This window comes from Mustelus asterias, chromosome 22 (assembly GCF_964213995.1).
Source record: "Mustelus asterias chromosome 22, sMusAst1.hap1.1, whole genome shotgun sequence".
Taxonomy (NCBI): Eukaryota; Metazoa; Chordata; class Chondrichthyes; order Carcharhiniformes; family Triakidae; genus Mustelus; species Mustelus asterias.
The window spans coordinates 74,608,258-74,628,324 of NC_135822.1; the positions used below are offsets into that span (position 1 = coordinate 74,608,258).

Here is a 20,067-nt window from a genome sequence, read left to right on the forward strand (position 1 = left end):
CGGCAGGAACCGGGACACCGGCAGGAACCGGGACACCGGCAGGAACCGGGACACCGGCAGGAGCGGGACACCGGCAGGAACCGGGACACCGGAAGGAACCGGGACACCGGCAGGAACCGGGACACCGGCAGGAGCGGGACACCAGCAGGAACCGGGACACCGGCAGGAACCGGGACACCGGCAGGAACCGGGACACCGGCAGGAGCGGGACACCGGCAGGAACCGGGACACCGGCGGGAACCGGGACACCGGCAGGAACCGGGACACCGGCAGGAACCGGGACACCGGCAGGAGCGGGACACCGGCAGGAACCGGGACACCGGCGGGAACCGGGACACCGGCAGGAACTGGGACACCGGCAGGAACCGGGACACCGGCAGGAACCGGGACACCGGCAGGGACCGGGACACCGGCAGGGACCGGGACACCGGCAGGAACCGGGACACCGGCAGGAGCCAGGACACCGGCAGGGACTGGGACACCGGCAGGAACCGGGACACCGGTAGGGGGCGGGACACCGGTAGGAACCGGGACACCATCAGGAACCGGGACACCGGCAGAAGAGGCGGGACACCGGCAGGAACTGGGACACTGTCAGGAACCGGGACACCGGCAGGAACCGGGACACCGGCAGGAACCGGGACACTGTCAGGAACCGGGACACCGGCAGGAACCGGGACACCGGCAGGAACCGGGACACCGGCAGGAACCGGGACACTGGCGGGAACCGGGACACCGGCGGGAACCGGGACACCGGCAGGAAGCGGGACACTGGCAGAAACCGGGACACCGGCAGGAACCGGGACACTGGCAGGAACCGGGACACTGGCAGGAACCGGGACACCGGCAGGAACCGGGACACCGGCAGGAACCGGGACACTGGCAGGAACCGGGACACCGGCAGGAACCGGGACACCGGCAGGAACCGGGACACTGGCAGGAACCGGGACACCGGCAGGAACCGGGACACCGGCAGGAACTGGGACACCGGCAGGAAGCGGGACACTGGCAGGAACCGGGACACCGGCGGGAACCGGGACACCGGCAGGAACTGGGACACCGGCAGGAAGCAGGACACTGGCAGGAACCGGGACACCGGCAGGAACCGGGACACCGGCAGGAACCGGGACACCGGCAGGAAGCAGGACACTGGCAGGAACCGGGACACCGGCAGGAAGCAGGACACCGGCAGGAACCGGGACACCGGCAGGAACCGGGACACCGGCAGGAACCGGGACACCGGCAGGAACCGGGACACCGGTAGGGGCGGGACACCGGCAGGAACCGGGACACCGGCAGGAACCGGGACACCGGCAGGAACCGGGACACCGGCAGGAACCGGGACACCGGTAGGGGCGGGACATCCCACTGGTGTGAACAGCCGGAAAGTTTCGCCCAATGCCTTTTCCAGTCGGACTCAAATTTTATTATTAGCAAATAAATATATTGAAAGAAAGGATTTAAACAAATGAATCTTGTGAAACAAAGAACAAAGAAAATTACAGCACAGGAACAGGCCCTTCGGCCCTCCAAACCTGCACCGACTACGCTGACCAACTTAAGTAAAGCCCCCTACCCGTCCGGAGACCATATCCCTCTATTCCCATCCTATTCATGTATTAGTCAAGATGCCCCTTAAAACTCACGATCGTATCCGCTTCCACTACCTCCCCCGACGACGGGTTCCAGGCACCCACCACCCTCTGTGTATAAAACTTGCCTCGTACATCTCCTTTAAACCTTGCCCCTCGCATCTTAAACCTGTGCCCCCTAGTAATTGACTCTTCCACCCTGGGAAAAAGCTTCTGAGTATCCAAACAACATGATATCCTGGCTGTTGTTCACAGCTGTAAGTAAAGTAAGTAAAGTTTATTTATTAGTCACAAGTAAGGCTTACATTAACACTGCAATGCAGCTACTGTGAAATTCCCCTAGTCGCCACACTCCAGCGCCTGTTCGGGTCAATGCACCCTGACCAGCACGTCTTTCAGACTGTGGGAGGAAACCGGAGCACCCGGAGGAAACCCACGCAGACACGGGGAGAACGTGCAGACTCCACACAGACAGTGACCCGAGCCGGGAATCGAACCCGGGTCCCTGGCACCATGAGGCAGCAGTGCTAACCACTGTGCCACCGTGCCACCCCAGCTGTGCCCTAGAAATTAGTCTTTAATTCCAAGGCAGTCATGGAGGGTTGGCAACTGGAGTCTGGAGGAACACGGTGACTGAATCAGTGCCAGGTCGAGTATCACAGGCAAGAATCTGTCCTGTTTTTCAATCGCCCATCGGGCAGGGAGGGAGAGAGGGAGGGACTGAGGGAGGGAGGGAGGGACTGAGGGAGTAGGGGAGGGACTGAGGGAGGGAGGGACTGAGGGACTGACGGAGGGAGGGAGGGAGGGAGGGACTGAGGGAGGGAGGGACTGAGGGAGGGACTGAGGGAGGGAGGGAGGGACTGAGGGAGTGGGGGAGGGAGGGACTGAGGGAGGGAGGGACTGAGGGAGGGCGGGAGGGACTGAGGGAGGGAGGGAGGGACTGAGGGAGGGAGGGACTGAGGGACTGAGGGAGGGAGGGAGGGAGGGACTGAGGGAGGGAGGGAGGGACTGAGGGACTGAGGGAGGGAGGGAGGGAGGGACTGAGGGAGTGGGGGAGGGAGGGACTGAGGGAGGGAGGGAGGGACTGAGGGAGTGGGGGAGGGAGGGACTGAGGGACTGAGGGAGGGAGGGAGGGACTGAGGGAGTGGGGGAGGGAGGGACTGAGGGACTGAGGGAGGGAGGGAGGGACTGAGGGAGTGGGGGAGGGAGGGACTGAGGGACTGAGGGAGGGAGGGAGGGAGGGACTGAGGGAGTGGGGGAGGGAGGGACTGAGGGAGGGAGGGAGGGAGGGACTGAGGGAGTGGGGGAGGGAGGGACTGAGGGAGGGAGGGAGGGACTGAGGGAGGGAGGGAGAGAAGGAGTGTGTGTTCCTGTTGGTCAAAACTGTCCTCGTTCTCAGCTAAATGGCTGAGGTGACCTTCACAGGGCTTCAGAAAGGGGTCCCAATGATTCACATCACAAGTCAATGAAACCTGAGCGAATCAGGCGTCAACCATGGTTCCGTCAGTCCCACTATCTGAATAACCAGGTCCTGGGTTTAAGGCCCAGTTCACCGAGTTCAACACAAAATCAAGGCCAACATTCCCCGGTCTGTTTATCTGCAAGATCGCAGCCGTTTGTTCGTCCCCTGGTTTCTATTCCCGGCACATTGCGTGATGACCAAGTTAAGCGGCTGTGCTTGCTGAGTTATCAGAAAGCTGATGAAAATCGGAGCCGCCCTCTCTCCCCCCCGCACCCCCGGTTCAGACCTTTCCTGCAGCCACCTCAGAGTGAGGGCTAACCCCCTGAACCATTCGCAGCATCCTCACAGAGACACTGCCTCACAGCAGAGAAAAAGCAAAGGGCTAATGTTTCTCCAGGCTTCAGTGGACAGATTTATTGGCACCCAGTCCGGCACGTTCTCTCGCTCTGGCATACCTGCCGCATTCTGCCTGGGCTTTTGGATTTTTCAAATATTGCATATTGTACCCTGAGCCTGGGCCTCTCACTTAATTCAAACCACATTGACTCCATGGAGTTGTTGATTCCAGTCAGAAAAAGGCTGCCTTACAGTTTGGCCCCTGTGCTTTCTTCTGTTGCCAGCTACATTCCAACACCTATTAGTCCTGGCCCACAGAGATTATCAGCACCATTTGAAAGCGTCTCTTTTACCACATGCCTTGTAAAGTCTACCATATGAATGCATCACCTGAATCATGCTCCTTAACCCTTTCCACGCCTGTCAGCTGCCGCCCGGTGGTGGCACTGCCCTCTCCGAGTCAGAGGGTCCTGGGTGTGAGTCTCACTCCAGAGATTCCAGCCTGACACCCCTTCAGTGCTGGGGGAGTGCTGCAGTGTCAGGTCAGATACTGAACCGAGGCCCCGGTTTCAAAACTTGCGCGCCGCTGATGGAAGGACAGGGGAGTTTCCTCGAGGACCTTGCAGCCCATGTTAATCCTTCCCATTACTACAACAGATCACCAGTGCAGACACGATGGGCCAAATGGCCTCCTTCTGCACCGGTAGCAATTCTCTGATAATTAAACATTCCAACAGTGTCTACAAATCACAAGCACTTATCGTAGGATCCATAGAATCCCTACAGTGCAGAAGGAGGCCATTCAGCCCATCGAGTTTGCACCAACCACAATCCCACTCAGGCCCTATTCCCATAACCCCACACATTTACCCTAGTTAGTCCCCCCTAACACGAGGGTCAATTTACCATGGCTAATCAACCTAACCTGCTCCTGGACTGTGGGTGGAAACCGGAGCACCCGGAGGAAACCCACGCGGACACGGGGAGAACGTGCAAACTCCACACAGACAGTGACCCAAGCCGGGAATCGAACCCGGGTCTCTGGTGCTGTGAGGCAGCAGCACTAACCACTGTGCCACCGAGCCGCCCTAGTTAGAAAGCTTTGGGATATTCTCATGTTTTACAAAAACAAGTTTCTCTCCTCACTAACTGTCCATCTGTCTCCTGTTCTTTTCCCTTATTTTTTGATCTTTCTCGAGACATGGCTGTCAGTGGTAAAGCCAATATTTACTGCTGTGAAATGGTGGTTCTAGTTGTTGAACTGATGCTTGTTCAGTCACTTCAGGCAACAGTTACATTTCAACCAGCAAACCAGCCTCCCATCCATTGACTCTGTCTACACTTCCCGCTGCCTCGGCAAACCAGCCTCCCATCCATTGACTCTGTCTACACTTCCCGCTGCCTCGGCAAAGCAGCCTCCCATCCATTGACTCTGTCTACCCTTCCCGCTGCCTCGGCAAACCAGCCTCCCATCCATTGACTCTGTTTACACTTCCCGCTGCCTCGGCAAAGCAGCCAGCATAATTAAGAGCCCCACGCACCCCGGACATTCTCTCTTCCACCTTCTTCCGTCGGGAAAATTATACAAAAGTCTGAGGTCACGTACCAACCGACTCAAGAACAGCTTCTTCCCTGCTGCTGTCAGACTTTTGAATGAACCTACCTCACATTAAGTTGATCTTTCTCTACACCCTAGCTATGACTGTAACACTACATTCTGCACTCTCTCCTTTCCTTCTCTATGAACGGTATGTTTTGTCTGTATAGTGCACAAGAAACAATACTTTTCACTGTGTGTTAATACATGTGACAATAATAAATCAAATCGAAACAAATCAACCACGTGCACTCAAGAACAATGAGCCAATGACGTGGTGCCACAATGATGGATATGGTCTTGGTGACTGCAGCCAGGAAGGTCTTACACAGCAAGTGAGGAAGTGATAATGGGGCATTGCCAAGTGAGCTGAGGGTCACACATGTGCAGTTCAGATTAACAATTCCACTCTCTGCTCAAACATCAAGCAAGTTTCCTATTCACTCAGAGCATCTTCCACTGACCTAAAGTCCCCTCTGTTGTTAATGACCCGTTCGGCCTGACAGTATGTTGCAGATGTGTCTATCACCACGATGTCCACTTTGGTGGAAGCATTGCCGCGCGATGTTGTGATGACGCATTCCCATTCTCCACTGGCAAGCAGGTAAATGTTTGAGAGAATCAGTTCACTGCAAAACACAAGGTCAAAGGTCAGTTCCATCAAATGACTGCTTTCCAAAGGCAGGGTGGTTTATTTTAGTCAGTGTGGCTGCCCACTGGTTACAGGTTCAGTGAGTAGCCTCACAACACCAGCTTAATGTCCAACAGGTTTATCTGGTAGCACGAGCTTTCGGAGCGCTGCCCCTTCATCAGGTGAGTGTTGGACCTGTTGGACTTTAACCTGGTGTTGTGAGACTACTGACAGTGACCACCCCAATCCAACGCCGGCAACTCCACATTAGGTTTACAGATTATACTGCGGTGGGGTCAATGGAGGGAATGGTCTCTGGTGGCAGTTGGCTTTCCCGGTAACTGATCAGTAATTGGTTGGTGTGTTTGGAAAACTGGTCTATGGAGGAGTCAGTGTATTGACAGGGGAGTATCTGCTCTATTAGAGTCAGTGTATCGACAGGGGAGTATCTGCTCTATTAGAGTCAGTGTATTGACAGGGGAGTATCTGCTCTATTAGAGTCAGTGTATTGACAGGGGAGTATCTGCTCTATTAGAGTTAGTGTATCGACAGGGGAATATCTGCTCCATTAGAGTCAGTGTATCGACAGGGGAGTATCTGCTCTATTAGAGTCAGTGTATCGACAGGGGAGTATCTGCTCTATTAGAGTTAGTGTATCGACTGGGGAGTATCTGCTCTATTAGAGTTAGTGTATCGACAGGGGAATATCTGCTCCATTAGAGTCAGTGTATCGACAGGGGAGTATCTGCTCTATTAGAGTCAGTGTATCGACAGGGGAGTATCTGCTCTATTAGAGTTAGTGGATCGACAGGAGAGTATCTGCTCTATTAGAGTTAGTGTATCGACTGGGGAGTATCTGCTCTATTAGAGTCAGTGTATCGACAGGGGAGTATCTGCTCTATTAGAGTTAGTGTATCGACTGGGGAGTATCTGCTCTATTAGAGTTAGTGTATCGACAGGGGAATATCTGCTCCATTAGAGTCAGTGTATCGACAGGGGAGTATCTGCTCTATTAGAGTCAGTGTATCGACAGGGGAGTATCTGCTCTATTAGAGTTAGTGGATCGACAGGAGAGTATCTGCTCTATTAGAGTTAGTGTATCGACTGGGGAGTATCTGCTCTATTAGAGTCAGTGTATCGACAGGAGAGTATCTGCTCTATTAGAGTTAGTGTATCGACAGGAGAGTATCTGCTCTATTAGAGTCAGTGTATTGACAGGAGAGTATCTGCTCTATTAGAGTTAGTGTATCGACCGGGGAGTATCTGCTCTATTAGAGTCAGTGTATCGACCGGGGAGTATCTGCTCTATTAGAGTTAGTGTATCGACAGGGGAGTATCTGCTCTATTAGAGTTAGTGTATCGACATGGGAGTATCTGCTCTATTAGAGTTAGTGTATCGACAAGGGAGTATCTGCTCTATTAGAGTTAGTGTATCGACAGGGGAGTATCTGCTCTATTAGAGTTAGTGTATCGACAAGGGAGTATCTGCTCTATTAGAGTTAGTGTATCGACAGGGGAGTATCTGCTCTGTTAGAGTTAGTGTATCGACAGGGGAGTATCTGCTCTATTAGAGTTAGTGTATCGACAGGGGAGTATCTGCTCTATTAGAGTTAGTGTATCGACAGGGGAGTATCGGCTCTATTAGAGTCAGTGTATCGACAGGGGAGTATCTGCTCTATTAGAGTTAGTGTATCGACAGGGGAGTTGACGTTCCCAGTATCTGCTCTTTGGGTCTAGATGCTCTGATGCTACCTTACGCTCAGAATACCTGGATATCAGGGTGCAGTCGTGAATCAAGCTATCGACAATCACCACGCTGCCCGTTGCCTCCGGCTGCACTAAGATGTTGTTGTGGTACCAGAGGACCTGGGTGCTATTGTCCAGGTACGTCGCAGTGCACAGGAACGGCAGTCGATCCCCCTGGAAAACCACCTGGCGAAGGGACGGAATCAGCTGCAGAATCGGCAGTTCCAGTGGCCCATCTGGAAGCAAAAGAGAATTCAGCCACTCGTTATCCATCAGAGAGCGCCAACCTTTCCACCTTTCTATCTGGGTAGCGGGAACATTTTCCAGCACAGCCAGCCAGCTCCCTGAGGTGTCCAATTAAACACACTCTGTCTGCTCCATCCCTCCTCCTCGCTGCCAAGTCCCTCAAACCTGCTGCCATTCTGCTAAATCTCCTCTGCGTCTACACGTGTGGTACACTGAATCCCGACAGTGCAGAAGAAGGCCATTCAGCCCATCGAGCCTGCATCGACCACAATCCCACCCAGACCCTATTCCCGTAACCCCACATATTTACCCTGCTAATCCCCCTGACACTAAGGTTAATATAGCATGGCCAATCCACCGAACCCACACATCTTTGGGAGGAAACCGGAGCACCCGGAGGAAACCCACGCAGACATGGGGAGAATGTGCAAACTCCACACAGACAGTGACCCAAGCCGGAGAATCGAAACTGGGTCCCTGGAGCTGTGAGGCAGCAGTGCTAACCACTGTGCCACCGTGCTGTGATTTGCCAAGGGTTTAACATGACTTGTTTTTGTAATCTGTGTCTCTATTCACAAAGACAATGGTCTTATCTGGCCCCAAGTTGCAGAGAAGGAAGATCTGAGTTTGGATTCCAGCAGCCAGGCCCAGGTGCCTCCTGAAACCAAAGGGGAAAATGCTGGAAAATCTCAGCAGGTCTGGCAGCATCTGTAAGGAGAGGAAAGAGCTGTCGTTTCGAGTCCAGACGACCCTTTGTCAAAGCGAAAAGGCAGAGAAAGTGGGAGATATTTATACTGCAGGGGGAGGGAATGAAAGATGAGTCATAGCCACAGAAACCAGGGGAAAGGCTGCTAATGGCAGCCCATAGAGAGCATAAAGGGTGATAAACGGCAGAGAAGCTGAAATCAGAGGGTAAACTGTGACAGATGAAGATGTGGGGGAGCATGTGTGGGAGAGAGGCAAAATTGAGAAAGAGGGGGAAGGAGAAGCAAAGGATGGGAAAAGGGGGATAAAATAGGGGGAAAAGTGGGGGGGGGGGAAGAAAAATGAAGACAATAAAGAAATAAAGGGTAGAGAACAGTAAAAATTAAATAAAATAGAATGAAAACAAAGGGGTGGAGGTGGGGGAGAGCCAATCATCTGAAGTTGTTGAATTTGATGTTGAGACCGGAAGGTTGTAAAGTGCCCAGCCTAGGATTGAACCAGGGCAGGACTTACTCAGTTAATGGTAGGGTGTTGGGGAGAGTTACAGAATAAAGAGATCTAGGGGTACATGTTCATAGCTCCTTGAAAGTGGAGGCACAGGTGGACAGAGTGGTGAAGAAGGCATTCGGCATGCTTGGTTTCATTGGTCAGAACATTGAATACAGGAGTTGGGACGTCTTGTTGAAGTTGTACAAGACATTGGTAAGGCCACACTTGGAATACTGTGTACAGTTCTGGTCACCCTATTATAGAAAGGATATTATTGAACTAGAAAGAGTGCAGAAAAGATTTACTGGGATGCGACCGGGACTTGATGGTTTGGGTTATAAGGAGAGGCTGGATAGACTGGGACTTCTTTCTCTGGAGCATGGGAGGCTGAGGGGTGATCTTATAGAGGTCTATAAAATAATGAGGGGCACAGATCAGCTAGATAGTCAATATCTTTTCCCAAAGGTAGGGGAGTCTAAAACTAGAGGGCATAGGTTTAAGGTGAGAGGGGAGAGATACAAAAGTGTCCAGAGGGGCAATTCTTTCACACAGAGGGTGGTGAGTGTCTGGAACAAGCTGCCAGAGGCGGGTCCAATTTTGTCTTTTAAAAAGCATTTAGCTAATTACATGGGTACGATGGGTATAGAGGGATTTGGGCCAAACGTGGGCAATTGGGATTAGTTTAGGGGTTTAAAAAAAAAGGGCGGCATGGACAAGTTGGGCTGATGGGCCTGTTTCCATGCTGTAAACCTCTATGACTCTATCCTTGTTCTGTGAGGGAGGGGAGGGCCGAGGGCCATGGCACGGGAGCTGGACCGCACGCTGTTGAGGGCCCTGCTCTCCCAGAACAAGGATAGAGTCCCCCATGTTCTCACATTTCACCCCGCCAGCCTCCGCATGCAAAGCATAATCCACCGCCATTTTCACCAACTCCAGCGTGATGCCACCACCAAACACATCTTCCCTTCCCTCCCTCTGTCAGCATTCCGCAGAGACCGTTCCCTCCGGGAGAACCTAGTCCACTCCTCCACTATACCCAACACCCCTCCCGTCACTCATGGCACCTTCCCATGCAATCGCAGACTGTGTAACACCTGCCTCTTTACCTCTTCCATGCTCACCATCCAAGGTCCAAAACACTCATTCCAGGTTAAGCAGCGTTTCACTTGTACCTCTTTCAATTTGGTCTATTGCATTCGCTGCTCCCAATGTGGTCTCCTCTATATCGGAGAGACCAAGTGTAGACCGGGTGATTGCTTTGCTGAGCACCATCAGTCTGTGCGCAATCAGGACCCTGACCTTCCGGTTGCTGCCATTTTAACACACGATCCTGCTCCCATGCCCACATGTCTGTCCTTGGCCTGCTGCAATGTTTCAGTGAAGCTCAACACAAACTGGAGGAACAGCATCTCATCTTCCAGCTGGGCACTTTACAGCCTTCCGCTCTCAACATTAAATTCAACAACTTCAGATGATTCGCTCTCCCCCACCTCCACCCCTTTGTTTTCATTCTATTTTATTTAATTTTTTACTATTCTCTACCTTTTATTTCTTTATTATCTTTCTTCATTTTTCTCCCCCCCCCCACTCTTTCCCCCTACTTTATCCCCCTTTCCTTACCTTTTCTCCCCTTTGCTTCCCCTCCCCCTTTTTCTCAATTTTGCCTCTCTCCCACCCAGCCCCCCTTCCCCCACATCTTCATCGGTCACAGTTCACCCTCTGATTTCAGCTTCTCTGCCGTTTGGCCATTCACACCCTTTATTCTCTCTATGGGCTGCCATTAGCAGCCTTTCCCCTGGTTTCCGTGGCTATGACTCATCTTTCATTCCCTCATCCTGCAGTATAAATATCTCCCACTTTCTCTGCCTTTTAGCTTTGACAAAGGGTCATCTGGACTCGAAACACCAGCTCTTTTCTCTCCTTGCAGATGCTGCCAGACCTGCTGAGATTTTCCAGCATTTTCTCTTCTGGTTTCAGATTCCAGCATCCGCAGTAATTTGCTTTTATCCCATTGCCTCCTGCTTGAAGGCAAGTGCTACTGTTTTCCCCTTTGCTTTGCATCTCTTGATAATGATTCCTGTTCATGCAGGAGTTGAACCTTGTTCCATACTTGTAGAGTTCATTCTAACCTCTGTGTTAAATTCCTGACTACGATGCAAGTTGGAGCTTCTTACTGGGTAGGCAAACCTCACTCAGAAAGTTTTCTCTCTGTCACAGTTCATTGGGATGAATGTACCCGGTTTCACTGGTACATTCAGCCGCTGATGAACCAAACCAGTCCACTACATTGCTGAATTTCCTGGGGTTTTTTTAAACAAGCAACCTCTTGAGATGCAATGGTTTGAGGTCAAAATGCATTCCTAATTTCAGAAAGCTGGCACGGATGGGCCGAATGGCCTTCTTCGATTCTGTATGTTTTCTATATTCCAATAAATGGAGAGGTTCTCTCACAAACAGTTTGCTCTCTGTTTGAGTGCTCTAGCTGGTAACTTAAACAAATAAATTGTCATGAATGGGAGCCCTTGATATTTTTTACAGGAATTGAAATACGCCTTGAAAGCTCACTCCCCATGCCATCTGGTGGGCAGAGTTTGAAACTGCACCGTGACAGCTGACATAGCATTATTCAATAGAAAATGCTGACATCACGATTTACAATGGGAACTTTGCCATTTAGTGTCGGCTAAAATCCCAATCAAATGTGACATGTTGCAGACAGGAAGTGTGCAACCCCAAGTGTTCCCTTTAATCTGAGCTGTGACTGTTGAGAAACTGCAGAGAGTTAACAACATGGAAGCAGGCCTTTGGCTCACCCAACCCAACCCTTCCATGCCAGCAAACCTTTCCCTCCAAAGACATGAGCACAGAATCCAGGCCCACACTCCCAGTGCCGTACCGAGGGAGTGCTGCACTGTTCAAGGTGGCATCATTCAAATGAGATGTTAAACCCAGCTCCCTCTCTGCCTTTTCCAGTGGGTATGTTGATTCCTGGGACAGTGTATCAGAGAGAAGCAGGCAGGGTTTTTCAACCAATATCACTAAAAAAGATCCACCACTCATTTATTCCATGGCTGTTTGTGGGATTGTGCTGTGTACAAAGTGGCTGCCCCGTTTCCCACATTATAAGAGTGATTAGTCTTTACGGTAAAGCATTTCAGGATGTTCTGAGATGATTATTTCTTTCTTTCGGTAATGCTGGTGATCAAACTCAGAACTCTCCTCTGTCCTGTCCCCTCACTCAGCTTCAGATTTGACAAAATGGCCCAGGAAAATGTCTCGTGTGGAGGTGTGACACGTGGGCTTCGAGGCTAATGGGTCCATTGAAGATTTTAAAGAGGGGAAAGCAAGGGTTATTGGTAAGTGGCTAACTGTGTCATTGTGGTTCCAGCCTGCCTCTGACTAACCAAAGAAAATGATTTGCACAAGCTTTGAATGATCTCCAAGCTTCTGCAGTTTAACAGATGACAGGGGAATGGTCTCAGATGAAAAAAAGACTTGAAAGAAAGATGCCTTTTGCCAAAAGTGGGAGCCAACCCCGCAGCAGAGTTAGTCAAAGGCTGGACTGTGAAAGAAAGAGTCCTCCAGGATCTCAGCCCAACATCCGGATCACATTTACAACCCTCACCATTTCCACATCACTGACTTTTCCTCTATTTCCCTCCCAAGACACGTTTGAATCATTTAAAGATGAATCTGAGCCGTTAATCACCAGAAATGTCGAGAGTTCCAGCAAAGAATCAGCTGATTCTTCTGAATCCTGTCTCGGTGTTCCCCCTCTTACCTCATCTACTTTCATCCCAGTCTCCAGGCTCACTCTCGGCGACACATTCATGTCACTGGTCTAATCCAGAAGCCCAGGCTAATAAAGAACAGTACAGCGCAGGAACAGGCCCTTCGGCCCATCAAGTCTGTGCCAGCAATGCTCCAGGTACATGGGTTCAAATCCCACCACAGCAGATGTTGGAATTTAAATTCAGTTCATAAATCTGGAGTTAAAAGCTAGTCTCAGTGATGATGACCATCGTCGATTGTTGTAAAAACTCATCTGGTTGACTAATGTCCTTTACAGAAGGAAACCTGCTGCCCTTACCTGGTCTATTTTTTAATTCATTCATGGGACATGGGCATCATTCATTGCCTGTCCCTAATTGCCCTTGAACTGAGTGTCTCACTCGACCATTTCAGAGGGAAGTTGAGAGTCAACCACATTGCTGTGGCTCTGGAGTCACATGTAGGCCAGACCGGGTAAGGACGGCAGATTTCCTTCCCTAAAGGACATTAGTGAACCAGATAGGTTTTTCCGACAATCGACAATGGTTTCACGATCATCAGTAGATTCTTAATTCCAGATCTTTTTATTGAACTCAAATTCCACCAAGTGTCATGGCGGGATTCGAACCTGGGTCCCCAGAACATTAGCTGAGTTTCTGGATCAATAGTCTAGCGATAATACCACTCAGCCATCATCTCACCTGGCCTACATACGCCTCCAGACCCACAGCCATGTGGTTGGCTCTTAAATGGTCTCCGAAACGGCCAAGCAAGCCACTCAGTTCAATCAAACCATTCTGAAAGGAATGAAACTGGTCAGGCCATCTGGTATTGATCGAGGCACTGGCAGCAACATTGGCAACCCAGCCCTGTCAACCCTGCAAAGTCCTCCTTACTAAATCTGAGTGCTTGTGCCAAAGCTGGGGGAACTTTCTCACAGACCAGCCAAGCAACATCCTGATACAATCATACTCATGGAATCATACCTTCCATTCATTCATACCGACACTATAGTTAAGAAAGCCCACCAACGCCTCTACTTTCTCAGAAGACTGAGAGAATTTGGCATGTCAGCTACGACTCTCACCAACATTTACAGGTGCACCATAGAAAGCATTCTTTCTGGTTGTATCACAGCTTGGTATGGGCTCCTGCTCTGCCCAAGACCACAAGGAATGACAAAAGGTCATGAATGTAGCCCAATCCATCACTCAAACCAGCCTCCCATCCATTGACTCTGTCTACACTTCCCGCTGCCTCGGCAAAGCAGCCAGCATAATTAAGGACCTCACGCACCCCGGACATTCTCTCTTCCACCTTCTTCTGTCGGGAAAAATATACTGAGGTCACGTACCAACCGACTCAAGGACAGCTTCTTCCCTGCTGCTGTCAGACGTTTGAATGGACCGACCTTGCATTAAGTTGATCTTTCTCTACACCCTAGCTATGACTGTCACACTACATTCTGCACTCGCTCGTTTCCTTCTCTATGAATGGTATGCTGTGTCTGTATAGCGCGCAAGAAACAATACTTTTCACTGTCTGTTAATACATGTGACAATAATAAATCAAATCAAATCAAAATATACCTCATGGCCCGGCATATCCCTCACTCTACTATCACCACCAAGCTAGAGGATCAACCCTGGTTCAATGAAGGATGCAGGAGGCCATGTCAGGAGCAACACCAGGCACACCAGAAAATAAGGTGTCAACCTAGTGAAGTTACAACTTGCGTACCAAACAGTGGAAACAACACTCGATGAACATAGAAACATAGAAAAACTACAGCACAAAACAGGCCCTTCGGCCCCACAAGTTGTGCCGAACATATCCCTATCTTTAGGCCTACCTATAACCCTCCATCCTATTAAGCTCCATGTACTCATCCAGGAGTCTCTTTAAAGACCCTATTGAGTTTGCCTCCACCACCACTGACGGCAGCCGATTCCACTCGCCCACCACCCTCTGTATGAAAAACTTCCCCCTAACATCTCCCCTGTACCTACCCCCCCAGCACCTTAAACCTGTGTCGTCTCGTAGCAGCCATTTCCACCCTGGGAAAAAGCCTCTGAGAGTCCACCCGATCTATGCCTCTCAACATCTTATACACCTCTATTAGGTCACCTCTCATCCTACGTCTCTCCAAGGAGAAAAGACCGAGCTCCCTCACCCTATCCTCATAAGGCATGCCACTCAATCCAGGCAACATCCTTGTAAATCTCCTCTGCACCTTTTCAATCTTTTCCACATCCTTCCTGTAATGAGGCGACCAGAACTGAGCACAGTACTCCAAGTGGGGTCTGACGAGGGTCTTATATAGCTGCATCATTATCCCCGGACTCCTAAACTCAATCCCTCGATTGATAAAGGCCAGCACACCATACGCCTTCTTAACCACCTCCTCCAGCTGCGGGGCCAATTTTAGAGTCCTATGGACCCGGACCCCAAGGTCCTTCTGATCCTCTACAGTACTAAGAGTCTTTCCCTTTATATTGTACTCCTTCATCCCATTTGACCTGCCAAAATGGACCACTACGCATTTATCTGGGTTGAAGTCCATCTGCCACTTCTCCGCCCAGTCTTGCATCCTATCTATGTCCCTCTGTAACTTCTGACATCCCTCCAGACTATCCACAACCCCACCAACCTTCGTGCTGTCGGCAAACTTACCAACCCATCCCTCCACTTCCTCATCCAGGTCATTTATGAAAATGACAAACAGCAAGGGTCCCAGAACAGATCCCCGGGCACACCACTGGTGACCGACCTCCATTTAGAAAAAGACCCATCTATACCCACTCTCTACCTCCTTTGGGCAAGCCAATTCTGGATCCACAGGGCAGCAGCCCCTTGGATCCCATGCCCTCTCACCTTTTCTAGAAGCCTTGGGGACCTTATCGAACGCCTTGCTAAAATCCATATAAACCACATCTACCGCTTTCCCTTCGTCAATGTGTTTAGTCACATTTTCGAAGAACTCCACCAGGCTCGTAAGGCACGATCTGCCTTTGACAAAGCCATGCTGAGTATTCTTGAGCATGCTAAACCTCTCTAAATGCTCATAAATCTTGTCCCTCAGGAACTTCTCCATCAGCTTACTGGTTAGACTCACCGGTCGATAATTTCCTGGGCTATCCCTATTCCCCTTCTTGAAAATAGGAACCACATCCGCAATCCTCCGGCGCTTCTCCCATCTCCATCGATGACGCAAAGATCATCGCCAGAGGCTCTGCAATCTCTTCCCTCGCCTCCCACAGTAACCTGGGGTACATCCCATCCGGACCCGGCGACTTATCTATCTTGACACCATTCAAAGATTCCAGCACAACCTCTTTGTTAAAGTCCACTGATGGAACAGAGTTAAACAATTCCACAACCACAGATCAGAACTAAGCTCTGCAGTCCTGCCACATTCAGCTGTGAAAGGTGATGGACAAACAACTCACTGGAGGAGGAGGCTCCACCTTTCCCCCCATCCTCAACGGTGGAGGAGCCCAGCACATCAGGGTATAAGATAAGGCTAAAGCATTCGCAGCAATCTTCAGCCAGAAGTGCCGAGTGGATGATCCATCTCGGCCTCCTCCAGAGGTTCCCAGCATCTCAAATTCCAGTCTTCAGCCAATTTGATTCACTCCACGTGATATCAAGAAATGGCTGAAGACATTGGATACTGCAAAGATAATGGGCCCTGACAATATTCTGACGACAGACTAAAGACTTGTGCTCCAGAACGAGCTTCATCCTTAGCCAAGTTGTTCCAGTGCAGCGACAGCACTGGCATCTACCCTACAATGTGGGAAATTTCCCAGGGGAGGCGATGGCCGTGTGGCATTATCGCTCGACTATTAATCCAGAAACTCAGCTAATGTTCTGGGGACCCGGGTTCGAATCCCGCCCACGGCAGATGGTGGAATTTGAATTCAATAAACAAAATCTGGAATTAAGAATCTACTGATGACCATGAAACCATTGTCGGAAAAACCCATCTGGTTCACTAATGTTCTTTAGGGAAGGAAATCTGCCATCCTTACCCTGTCTGGCCTACATGTGACTCCAGAGCCACAGCAATGTGGTTGACTCTCAACTGCCCTCCAAGGGCAACTAGGGATGGGCAATAAATGCTGGCCCAGCCAGCGAAGTCCGTGTTCCATGAATTAGTTAAAAAAAAGGTCCTGTACACAAAAAGCAGGACAAGTCCAACCCAGCCTATTAGCACCCAGTCTACTCTCGATCATCAGTAAAGTGATGGAAGGGGTCATCGACAGTGTTACCATATGGTTCAAACATGGACAAAAGAGCTGAATTCCAGAGGTGAGGTGAGAATGACAGCCCTTGACATCAAGGCCGCATTCGACCGAGTGAGGCATCAAGGAGCCCTCACCAAACTGGAATCAATGGGTATCAGGGGACAAACTCTCTGCTGGTTGGAGCCATAGGAAGATGGCACATAGATGATGGTTGTGGTGGTTGGAGGTCAAATCATCTCAGCTCCAGGACATCTCTGCGGGAGTCCCTCAGGGTCAGTGTCCTGGGCCCAACCATCTTCAGCTGCTTCATCAATGACCTTCCCTCCGTCATAAGGTCAGAAGTAGGGATGTTCGCCGATGATTGCACAATGTTCAGCACCATTCACCACTCCTCAGATGCTGAAGCAGCCCAGGTTCAAATGCAGCAAGATCTGGACAATATCCAGGCTTGGGCTGACAAGTGGCAAATAACATTCACGCCACACAAATGCCAGGCAATGACCATCACCAATAAGAGACACTCTAACCACCGCCCCTTGACATTCAATGGTGTTACCATCACTGAATCCCCCACTGTCAACATCCTTGGGGTTACCATTGACCAGAAACTCAACTGGACTCACCACATAAACACAGTGGCTACAAGAGCAGATTAAAGGCTAGGAATATTGCAGTGAGTAACTCACCTCCTGACTCCCCAAAGCCTGTCCACCATCTACAAGGCACAAGTCAGGAGTGTGATGGAATACTCCCCACTTGCCTGGATGGGTGCAGCTCCAACAACACTCAAGGAGCTCAACATCATCCAGGAATTCCCTCCCTAACGGCATTGTGGGTCAACCCACAGCATGTGGACTGCAGCGATTCAAGGCGGCAACTCACCACCACCTTCTCAAGGGGCAACTAGGGATGGGCAATAAATGCTGGCCAGCCAGCGACGCCCATGTCCCAAGAATGAGTAAAAAATCTCTCAACTCCACTTTCCTGCCTTATCCCCTAACCCTTGATTCCCTTACTGATTAAAAACCTGTCAACTCAGCCTTGAACATATTTAATAATCCAGCCTCTACCGACCTCTGCGGTAAAGAATTCCACAGATTCACTCCCCTCTGCAAGAAGAAATTCCTCCTCATCTTAAAAGGGTGACCCCTTACTCTGAGACTATGTCCCCTGGTCCGAGACTCTCCCACAAGGGGAATGAAACAGCCTCTCAGCATCTACCCTGTCAAAGCTCCATGAGAATCCTACATGTCTCAATGAGGTCGCCTCTCATTCTTATAAACTGCAATGAGTACAGACCCAACCTACTCAATCTCTCCTCATAAGACCATCCCTCGATTCCTGGCTGGGTCACTGTCAGTGCGGAGTCTGCGCATTCTCCCCGTGCCTGCTCCGGTTTCCTCCCAAAGTCCGAAAGACGTGCTGGTTAGGGTGCATTGGCCGTGCTAAATTCTCCCTCAGTGTAACCCGAACAGGCGCCGGAGTGTGGCGACTACGGGATTTTCACAGTAACTTCATTGCAGTGTTAATGTAAGCCTACTTGTGACACTAATGAATAAACTTAAACTTTCTGCAGTCTTTCTCCATTTAAATAATACTCAGCTCCTTTACTCTTCCGACTAAAATGCTGAACTTCACAATTTCCCACATTATATTTCATCTGCCACGTGTTTGCCCACTAACCTGTCTATTTCCCACTGTAGACTCTTTGTATCATCCTCACCACTCACCTTCCCACCGATTTTTGTGTCAAACGCAAACTTGGTAAGAGTACATTCACTTCCCTTGTCCAGGTCATTCATATGTGTTATAAATAACTGGCCCCAGCACGGATCCCTGTGGCATTCTGTTAGTTACATGTTGCCATCCTGAAAATGTCCTTCTTATCCCAACTCTCTGTCCTCTATCAGTGAGATGCCATTATCTCACGTGAGAACACCATCCACCAGGTACACGGTACACACTCTTGCGACTCGGCCAACGTTATCTACCTGATACGCTGCAGGAAAGGATGTCCCGAGGCATGGTACATTGGGGAGACCAGGCAGACGCTACGATAACGGATGAACGAACACCGCTCGACAATCACCAGGCAAGAGTGTTCTCTTCCTGTCGGGGAACACTTCAGTGGTCAAGGGCATTCAGCCTCTGATCTTCGGGTAAGCGTTCTCCAAGGTGGCCTTCACGACACACGACAATGCAGAATCGCTGAGCAGAAACTGATATCCAAATTCCGCACACAACCGGGATCTTGGGTTCATGTCACACTATCTGTAACCCTCACGACTTGCGTGGGCTTGCAAAATCTCACTAACTGTCCTGGCTGGAGACAATACACATCTCTTTAACCTGTGCTTAACCCTCTCTCCACTCACATTGTCTGTACCTTTAAGACTTGATTACCTGTAAAGACTCGCATTCCAACCATTATCTTGTAAATTGAGTTTGTGTCTGTATGTCACCTGTTTGTGAACACATGTCCTCACTCACCTGATGAAGGAGCCTGAGACTCCGCAAGCTAGTGCTGCCAAATAAACCTGTTGGACTTTAACCTGGTGTTGTGAGACTTCTTACTGTGTTTATCCCAGTCCAACGCCAGCATCTCCACATCATTCTAATCAGTTAGACAATCCTCTATCCAAGCTCATATACTACCCCCGTCACCATGGACTCTTATTAAGTAGCTATTTGTGCAGTATTTTATTGAATGCTTTTTGGAAATCCAAGTATGTGACATCTATTGGTTCCCCTGCTATCTTTCCAAAGAATTCTAATAAATCTGCCAGGCATGATTAGTCCACCATGCTGACTCTGTTCGATTACATCATATATTTCTAAATGTTCTGCTATTAAATCCTTTATCATGGGCTGTAATATTTTCCCAATGACAGAAGTTAAGCTAACTGGCCTTGAGTTACCTGATTTTTCTCTCCCTGCCTTTTTGAATTTTTGGCAGTTTTCCAATCCTCTGGGACTTTTCCAGAATTGAAGGATTCTTGGAATGTTACTGCCAGTACATCCGTTATGTTTGACCCCTCTTTCCCTCTCTGTGAAGCAACTATCAAATTCTTTGAAGATAAGCGAGGTTCCTGGCAGGGATTCCACATTCTAACCATTCTGTACAAAGGTGAGTGAGAACCTCCCCTTCTATTCGTTACTCCCTCTCACTTCCAGGACCAATGGAAACAATCTCTCACTGTCCACCTGAAGAACCCTAACCCTTCCGAGTCCGCCAGATTCCT

The 20,067-nt window shown here is 50.1% G+C and overlaps 1 protein-coding gene across 3 annotated transcripts in view; it reads right to left on the reverse strand.

The window, feature by feature from the left end:
* Positions 1-20,067, reverse strand: part of adgra2 (adhesion G protein-coupled receptor A2) — a 240,667-nt gene that overhangs the window by 39,976 nt on the left and 180,624 nt on the right. For all 3 annotated transcript variants that reach the window (XM_078239650.1, XM_078239651.1, XM_078239652.1), the window contains 2 exons: positions 7,387-7,600; positions 5,452-5,616 (listed from right to left, as the gene is read on the reverse strand). In XM_078239650.1, the coding sequence (XP_078095776.1) occupies positions 5,452-5,616; positions 7,387-7,600 (379 nt within the window). The remainder of the gene's footprint in view (positions 1-5,451; positions 5,617-7,386; positions 7,601-20,067) is intronic.